At 35.2% G+C, this 9,529-nt stretch overlaps 1 protein-coding gene and 1 pseudogene across 1 annotated transcript; one reads left to right on the forward strand and one right to left on the reverse strand.

Moving 5' to 3' along the window:
* Positions 1-1,285: 1,285 nt before the first annotated feature.
* LOC120075459 (thylakoidal processing peptidase 1, chloroplastic-like) lies at positions 1,286-5,958 on the forward strand. Its single transcript, XM_039028870.2, has 6 exons — positions 1,286-2,522; positions 2,903-2,971; positions 3,069-3,137; positions 4,479-4,565; positions 4,696-4,763; positions 5,234-5,958. The coding sequence occupies exons 1-6, from the start codon at positions 1,827-1,829 to the stop codon at positions 5,352-5,354; spliced, it is 1,110 nt and encodes a 369-aa protein (XP_038884798.1). The 5' UTR covers positions 1,286-1,826; the 3' UTR covers positions 5,355-5,958.
* Positions 5,959-6,179: 221 nt separating this feature from the next.
* LOC120076040 (protein NRT1/ PTR FAMILY 4.5 pseudogene) lies at positions 6,180-8,946 on the reverse strand (annotated as a pseudogene).
* Between the last annotated feature and the right edge of the window lie 583 nt (positions 8,947-9,529).

Here is a 9,529-nt window from a genome sequence, read left to right on the forward strand (position 1 = left end):
CATGGGTTGGATTGGGTTTTGTGTTAAATGACTTTTTAAACTCAACCTAATTATTCGGGTTGTAAATTTCTTTAATCCAAATAATATTTATTAAAAAATGAACTCAACCCAACCCAACCATGAAATATTTGGGTTGGGTTGGTTCGAGTTAATCGGGCCATTTGTTTAAAATTTTATTCTAAAAAGAAGCACAACTTAAATATGTTAAAATCTTATTTAATTAATTTCATATATTGAATTAAGATTAACCACTCAATTTCAATTTATATAATGAAAATTTTCTTTCTAAAGTGTAAAGAAATTAATTTTAAGAGTTGTTGAAGAATGAATTATTAAAAAAATATTGGAATTAAATAAAATTAAAATCAATATATGTATAAATAATTGTGTTATAAAAATATATATTTTAAAATTAATAATAAAATTGGGTTGGTTCGGGTTGGTTTGGGTTATATTAGATGAACCAACCCAACCCATAAAATTTTCATTTATTTGAACTCAACCCAACTCAACCCAAATGAGTTGATAACCCAACCCAACCGGTTGGGTTAATCGATTTTTTTGGGTCATTGGATTTTTTGAATACCCCTACCTCAAAGAATCAGTTGATACTAACTCACATTTCCAACAAATTTTTTATGAGTTAAATGCATTAATTCAAAACTCACGTATTATTTCTATTTTTTTAATCCATAAGAAAGATGCATGTAGAGATGTCCCAGGGCGGGACCGAGGATGTCATTCCCCTCCCCGCTCTCCATTTCATTCCCCATCCCGTGAAATTCCACGGGATCGGGGCGAGATTCCCCGTGGGAATTCACAGGATCGAGTTTCCTGCAAAGAATTTTTCCCGTTACCTTAAAAAGCCAATTAATTTAGTAAATTTTAATTAAATAATTAACTTTATCACTAAATTATTTATTATTAAATTTAAAGATAAATTACTCAAATTTTGGCCTAAAAAAGTTAATTAATTTTTTCTTAAGTAAAAAAAATAAATATAAATAAAATTATTCAACATGTATAACATAAATTTAAATATTCAATTTAAACATATTCATTATCTTTCCTAATAAATAATTAAATTTCAAATTTAAATATAATAGTTATATTATAATAATAATAACATAACATTACATAAAAGCTAATTAAGGTGGAGACGGAGAATGGGATGGGGCCGGGGAATGCATTCCCTTCTCCGTCTCCGTTAGGCTCACGGAGAATTTTTTTCCACCCCTCCTCCATTTTCCGCTAATGAAATTCTCGTTCCAATGACTAGATTCATGTTATCAGTTAATTTAAATAATATCATTACTGCAATTTTCCATGATCCATTGGGTTTTTTGGTAATTTCGCAGCGCATGGGGCCAGCGTGTCATTGTATAATGATAAAGAGTAAAAAAAGTCCACCTGTTTCACTTTCTCGTCGTCTTCCTCCGGCTGCGGCAGGGGTTTATTCTTTTCTTTATATCTTCTTTGTTTTCATTCTTCCAGTTTGGGTTTCTCGTGTTTTTCCTCTCTCTTTCCTCTATTATCGATCCTCTACTGGAAACCGAGCACCCCCTCTTCTCAGATTCATCTCGTTGACTTCCCCGAAAACCCCATCACCGTTCCTCCGCAGTTGGCCCATTCTTTGATTTTCCCATACTCGATTCAACACCCTCCGGTTTGTAGTTCCAGTTTCAATTCCCCGCTTCGGACGCCGATTCTCTACTTTCCGAAGAAGAAATGGCGTTAATCCTTCACTAGGCTGTTCTGATTCTTCCTTTCTTGTCTCTGCAACCAACCTGCTTCAAATCCTAATCCACCTACTCAAATTTGCAGTCATGGCTATTCGTGTTACTCTCTCCTACTCAGGCTATGTTGTCCAAAACCTAGCTTCCTCCACCGGCCTTCGGGCCGGTAACTGCCGCGTCTTCCAGGAGTTTTGGGTCCGATCTTGTGTTTTTGGATCGACCCATAATCCGGAGTTCAAATCTGCTGGAAGCGCGCGCAATTATCGGTCCGATAGCCGGCGGTTCAAGCCGGGTGGCTCTGTTGAGAAGCCAACTTCTATGTACAGCACTCTCGCCGGAGAAAGGGTTGGGGAAAGCCCTAAGAATCCCATGGTTTTGGGTTTGATGTCGATGTTGAAATCGATGGCCGATTCTTCTGCGATCAATACAGGAACTTTTGGGGTTTCTTCGTTTAAAGCCACTTCGATTATATCCTTTTTACAAGGATCGAAGTGGCTTCCGGGTTATGATATACGATCTAATGTAAGCAACAATGTGGATAAAGGCGGAACAACGGTTTGTTATGATTATGATGAAAGTGGGAGTAATCGGTTTTATGAGAATGATTTTGAGAAGAGCAGCTGGGTTTCGCGTTTGTTGAGTACTTATTCCGAGGACGCAAAGGCCCTCTTTACGGCTTTGACTGTTAGTGTGCTCTTTAAATCTTTCTTGGCGGAGCCGAAATCGATTCCTTCTTCTTCCATGTGTCCAACTCTGGAAGTAGGGGATCGTATTTTAGCAGAAAAGGTGATCCTTACTTTATTGAACTGAAAACTTCTGGATTGAATTATTGATATCTTCTAATATGTTGACTGTATTATTAGTGGACAGTTTCAATTGTGTACAAACAATGATATTAGATGCTTTTAAATGACTTTTAATGGACAGTAATTTGTGATATAATATTACTAAGGTCTGGATTACATTCTTCTTTTATGACTATGATTACCTTAATTAAACTTTTGAACGTAATGGCACATTAGTTTACCTTAATTAAACTTATGATTCTCCTAACAATCATAAGACAAGAAAAAAAATGTCTATTTCTTGTTTCAGTTTTCAAGGTCATGGAAGTTGCCTTACCCTGTTCCTAAACTGATCTCTATTGCTTTTCCTTCTTATACTAGGTTTCATACTTTTTCAGGAAACCTGAAGTTTCAGATATAGTGATCTTTAAAGCTCCTCAAATCTTGCAGGTATTACTTTAATTAATGAGGTAATTTTAAGGAAATTGTCCTGTCTAGTATTCTTGGATGCTGATATTTTCTTGTACCTTTTCCGCACCTCATTTAGGAATTTGGAGTTAGTTCAAATGAGATGTTTATTAAGAGAGTTGTGGCTACATCTGGGGACGTGGTTGCAGTAAGTGTTCTTCAACATTTTAACTTACATTTCTTTATTATGCTATAATTCCATGCTTTGTTCGTAATCCAAAATAATAATAATAAATAAATTATATTATATGTTCTCTGATTCATATTGGTAAGCAAATAAGTGGAATAACTTATTAACTTGAATTTCTAGTAACATCAGAGGCTATAAATCTACTATATTATGGAGATAAGTGAGGATTTTAAATTAGCTAGCAGTAGCATCATGGGATGGAATATTCTGGAGCCATTAGTCACCTAGTTATTCTTACAATTATTTTTCTTGAGAACATGGGCACAAATCCTTATTGCTAGATTTTCATTTATACAGCTTATAGATTTAGGGTGTGTTTGGAATGCATTTTCAAGTGTTTAATTTAAAAAATAAGTCATTTTAGAAAAATAAGTGTTTGGCAACCACTCAAAATAGTTTTTGAAGAGTATTTTCGACCAATTTTGTCAAAAGTGTTTAAATAGAAATGAGCTTTTTGAAAACACTTTTTTCTCAAGTCAATTCAAATGGGTCCTTAGACACTTCTTGACTAAGTTCACGGGTTACATTACAACAGCTCCTTTGGATTTTGAAAATCTAGCTTTAAGGATTTGTGTCGAGCTTCTCTGCCATGAATCTATAAGGATTCTTGCCCATATAGATTTGGCACAATGATTTTCATTTATACCAAAAAAAACCTTATTTTATCATATGGCACAATGAGTATCTGAGCTGTGCCCAGCTTATGGATTTGATTAGTGCCATATGAACCTACCACGAGCATCTGTGCGAATTTGGATATGACTAAGTTTACAGGACAAGATACTACACATAGTTGCAATGGAAACTAAGTAGATATTAAATCTTAGGTAGGTGGCTGCCATAGTTTGAGTCTCTTTCTTTTATACCCCTTACATTTTTTTTTTTCATTGGGCAAGATGACCACTCGCCAATCTAGGATGGTTTAGATATAGATATCAAAGTCCCTCTTCTAGCTGAATTTTGATGGTTTGTTTTTCTTCCTAATAAATCACCGTGAAATAAGATATTTCCTATGCTTTGTAATTAATTATTGGTTGTAGGACATATCTTCAACGCTGGAGATAAATAGGGAACCAAATATAGTTACAATATGAGAGAGTCGCTCAGTACCAACCATTAGTGAAAAATAGGACTCTCGAACAATTGGTAGTCGCTCAATGCTCAATATTTTGATCGAGTATCCCATAAGCATTTGAGATTTGACGTCTAGTCATCTTGTTTTTAACTTCTGACCAGACTTAGCGTGGTTCTCTTTGCTTTGATGCCAATTACTTGACGCATTTGAATGTCATTTTGTAGGTTTCAAAAGGGAAACTGGTGGTAAATGGTGTAGTTCAAGATGAGGATTTCGTCTTAGAGCCAATTGCTTATGAGATGGATCCACTGGTACTTGTCTTTCCTTTTTAACCTTCTATCTATTTCTCTCTCTCTCTCTCCGGAGGGAAGATAAAAATCCTGAATTCTGTTCAACGGATAAACAGTTTGCTCAATCCAATTACCTTGTTTTCTTCTACAGCTTGTGCCTGAAGGTTATGTGTATGTAATGGGGGACAACCGTAACAATAGTTGTGATTCTCATAACTGGTAAGTTCACCATCTCAGCTTTCATGTTGTATAATGTGAGAGTACTGTTAGGGGATATATAAGGAATATTAGTTTAATATATGTAAGGACATACTGGTAATTAGCTTGGGGACTTGAGGGAGTTTGAGATCTTAGAAGGGGGGATCATTTTAGTTGGGATGAGCTCTCTTGATAGGCTATTGTTATATCGTGATTTCTTTTGATAATACAATATATGAATATCTTGTGTTTTTCTGTGTTTTTTGAGTTTGGTTTGGATGCCCAACATCTAAATTGGAACTTGTGGTATCAACTTTTGGCACATGCAAATGTTTTATGTTATAGTATACATGTCGTGATGCTTTCATGCGTAGATGAGAATTGGCTGTATCCATGATGCCTTTTTTTCCTCTTTTTAAAGAGAATATTGATTCATGGCCACCAATCTTTCTGATACTACAGTATACCTGACTCTATCTCTTCTTCTCCAGGGGTCCACTCGCAATAGAAAATATTGTAGGTAGATCATTATTCAAGTATTGGCCTCCCTCCAAGGGATCCAGCATGGTAGATGAACCACGTGCAAGGAATATTAATCTGGGGATTTCCTAAACACAATGTCCTTGGTATTACCCTACCCTATTACACCTTCATAGGGATGAAATTGCCCCTTTTTGGTACCGACCACCGCAATATCTTTGCATATAAAACTTGGATTGGACTTCATGTCTGAGTGGTGTGTATTATTGAAAGTAGCTCCTGTACCTCGTGATGTCATATCCTATGCTATTCTTCATCCAAGAGGATAGAAGGAAAAAAAATGAAAAAAAGAAAACAAAAGAGAAGAAATGGAAGGAAAAAGTAGAGGGGAACCGATCTTTTGGCCCCCAACTAATTCCGGAACCAAAGTTCTCAATTTTTTGAAGGGTTTACGTGTTCCTGCCTTCAAGGGAATGTCGAACAGGCTAGGGATGATCATCATTCACCTTCAGCTTGCTGTATTGTCTTGGCCATTGTGCACATATATGGCCGCAACAAATGTATCTTAGTAATGAACAAATTTCATGGTGTCTATTTTCTGTGTGTTTTATGCTGTGGTTTCTCAGCTTTAGCCATCCTCCATCTCTCCATGTTCTCACTTTCCTGTAATTTTATAGATGGAATCTGTGTATTTGAATTCAGAGGCTTCAGATAATTGGTATTCTGTGTTCCTTTAGATGATATGATTGTCAATGGTAGCATTAGCAGAGCAGAATTAGTTGGTTTTATTTTTTTTTAATCATTTTGAAGTGTTTTTTTTTAATATATAAAGAATATTTTGGATTCCACGAATATCATTTTAGTAGACGGGATGAGAAGGAACGTATCACAAGGATTTATAAAACAATTTACCAGGAAACATTAGATTTAGGGCCTTAACGGCAACCAAACATGTTCCTATATACCCCTTGCTATGTCAACCTTTTCTTCCATTGCATCATTTTGAAGGACCCCAACATTCTTATATGTATACCAAGAAGCACAAACCAAATAAAACCCAAAATTTAGCACACTCAACACTGACAGTAACCAGTAGAAATAGTCCAAGTTGTCTCTATTGAGATTGTTGCTTGCCAGCCACCCTCCGCTCGCCTTGTTCACCACCTCAACCACCACTGTACTTGTGAAGTACCCGAATGCAATCGAACACCAAGCGATGGCTGTGCTCAGGGATTTCATTCCTGCTGAGCTCTCTGCATAAAAGAATTCCAGCAGTCCCACGAGAGTGAATATATCGCCCATTCCAAATACGCAAAACTGAAATCCCAACCAGAAAACGGTCATTGGCAAGGGCTCCTCACTATCCACCATATTGTGTTTGATTGCAATATTTTTGCGGCGAGTCTCCACGACTGCGGCAATGGCAATCGATGCAGTAGTGATTACCAGTCCAATGCCGATCCTTTGGAGGTGCCGAATTCCTGTGGGAATCCCGGTAATTTTACGAGCAAGAGGAACGAAAACATGCTCGTAAAAGGGGATAAAGAAGATCATGAAAAGCAAGGGAATGACGGGGACGGAAGGGCCTGGAATTTTGAATCCGAGGAACTGGCAATCCATAGTTATGCTTTGTTGAATGGAGAATGTTTGGAGTTGAGCCATGCAGGTGGCCATGAAAATGGTGCTGACTATAATTGGAAGCATTCTAATTAGTATCTTTGTTTCTTCGACCTGTGTTACTGTGCAGAGTCTCCATGGCCCTGGCTGATTTGCCGACATTGATGCATTTGTATCATTCCTTACAATGGCTGCTCTATCTAAGAATCTACAAGATTTTAAAAATTTCATGGCGTTAACCAATCAATTGAATTCCAAAGTTTAGGTTAATCTTGAGATAAATATTTAAGAGTATTATACCTGAATTGATCAGTTTTCTCAAGGATTTCATGTGGGATTGCAGCTTCTTTGTCACGAATCTCATGTAGTTCATTAACATTCTCTGGAAGTGGAAGTTTTCTGTTCCGGATTGAAGCTACAAAGACCTATACTTGAGAATAAAAAAAGATTAAAGACTACATATCAGGAAAAGAAACATTGAAACTACAAAACAAAAACACTAGCGGTTGAGTGTGGATTTGACAATCTATATACATCTTAAAAATCACTAGATACAAAACTTATAAGGCTACATTGTGATGGTTTTCGCAAATAATTTATCAAAAAAAAAAAAAAAAAAAAAAAAAAAAAGGTGGAGAGAGAAAAGAAAAGAAAAGAAAAAGGCAACAAGAAAAACAAATTGAAGGTTTCAATTTTAACACAGATCTCCAAATACAATATCATTTAATTTATCATTATTTCTCTCTTTTATAGATCAAAGAACTCTGCATCTTCCTTATGCTAAAACGACTATGCATTAATGTTTAACTAGAATCGAGTATAGCGTGTCGCCTGTCCTCCTCCTCTTCTTCATTTTTGTTTTCTTGTTTTTTTTTTAATGGTAAAATATATTATTTTCATCCCTAAATTTTGCCTTTAATTTTCATTTATCCCAAAATTTGATATACTTTTACTTGAGTTTTGAGTTTTGTTTTCATTTGGCCTATAAGTTTCTAAATTTTGTATTTTTACCTTTGAGCCTTGAGTTTATTTTTCATTTGGTTCCTAAATTTTATTATTTTACATTTTTACCCTCGAGTTTTTACAAATGGTCAATTTTGATCAATGATGTTAAATTTTAGTTAATTAATTTAAAATAATTAACTGAAAGTGGGTACTCTTTAATGAAAAATCAAAGAAAAAAGTATAAACCTTGTAACTTAGGAAACAAAACTCTAAACTCAATATGTAATATCTAGAAACTTTAGGTGCCAAATGAAAATTAAATTCAAAATTCAATGGATAAAATGTAACATTTCAAAACCTAATGATCAAAATGAAAACAAGACTAAAAAAGAACCTAGAGACCAAAAGAGAATTTTTAATTTTTTTCATTTTTGATGTATACACAAACCTATAAAAAATATTCAACGATATTGCTACAATGTGATTGATAGTTTTTCACTGTTTGATGTATGAAAAAGAAGTATCTTCAATTTATATATGATGATTATTGAACGACATGCAGATTATTGAATATACATCCAACAACAGTTATTATAACTATTTATCATCGTCTTTTGGTGTATTAGAAAAGCCATAAAGGAAAATTGAAATGGAGAAATGTGAAGAAGATAAAAGATATATGTACCTGTAGAAGTCTAAGAATGGGGCTTCCTTTAGGCACATTATTGCGATAAAACGACTTGCCTGCAAACACAACAACAACGGCGACAAGAATTGCAATGCTGCAAACCACAAACGCCCAGTCCCAACCCACCTCTGTGTTTATCCACACTATCAATGTCACTCCCACAATTGACCCTATCGTCAGGCTGAACAGGAACCAATTGAAAAAGCTCGACACCTTCGCCGCCTCGGCCGGATCTCTGTCGTCGAATTGATCCGCCCCCAACGCTGGCAGTGCCGCTTTCACGCCACTCGTTCCCAGTGCTATCAGGTATAATCCCACGTATAGAATCGCCTCCTGACCGCTGCCTGCCGCCTCGCACTCGCTCCTTGCTGCCGCACCTTTGCACGGAGCTGGCCTTAGGTGCGGGAAATGTGCCTGCGCCGTTAGCAGACAATATCCCTGTACAAAAGTCAGGAAATTAACTATTTTAGTCATTGTTATTATTCATAAGTTTCAATTCAATAATTAAATCTATCTCTGTTTTTTTATATGATTAATTTCACATGGATAATTTAAATTTAAAGAGAAGTTACTCATTTTTTTAGTAGAAAAAAAAATTACATTATTTACCTATATAATCTAATTTAAATATTATATTAAAAAATATTTATTATCTCGATCATTAATCAATAAAACTTGAAATTTAAATATAATTTTTATATAATAGTAATAGCATAACAATAATTATTATAATTAGTTAAAAAAGAGACCAACGGAGCGGGGATGAGAACATTCCATGTCTTCTTCCCCGTTTGAATTTTTTCTCCACTCCCTCTTCTATTTTCCATCTTAAACAATCTCACGAGAAAAAAAAACATCCCTAAAAATAATGAAGGTCTATTTTAAAAGTTTATAGTTTTGATTGAACTCAAACACAACATGAAAAAAAATAGAAGAAATAAAAGGTTGTTTCAACTAGAGCTTAATGTGATTATAATATAGATCAAATTCACCATAGATTGATGACATCCAATATGTATTAACGATCAAGAAATCTGTGATTCAGATCTTTCACTCT

This window comes from Benincasa hispida, chromosome 4 (assembly GCF_027475165.1).
Source record: "Benincasa hispida cultivar pf3 chromosome 4, pf3_genome.v1.1, whole genome shotgun sequence".
Classification (NCBI taxonomy): Eukaryota; Viridiplantae; Streptophyta; class Magnoliopsida; order Cucurbitales; family Cucurbitaceae; genus Benincasa; species Benincasa hispida.

Excerpts from the sequence above, each read along its gene's own strand:
- LOC120075459 (XM_039028870.2), top strand. The coding sequence starts at position 1,827 with ATGGCTATTCGTGTTACTCTCTCCTACTCAGGCTATGTTGTCCAAAAC. Across the intron at positions 2,972-3,068 it reads AAGCTCCTCAAATCTTGCAG|GAATTTGGAGTTAGTTCAAA; the intron begins GTATTACTTTAA and ends CACCTCATTTAG. Across the intron at positions 4,764-5,233 it reads AGTTGTGATTCTCATAACTG|GGGTCCACTCGCAATAGAAA; the intron begins GTAAGTTCACCA and ends CTTCTTCTCCAG.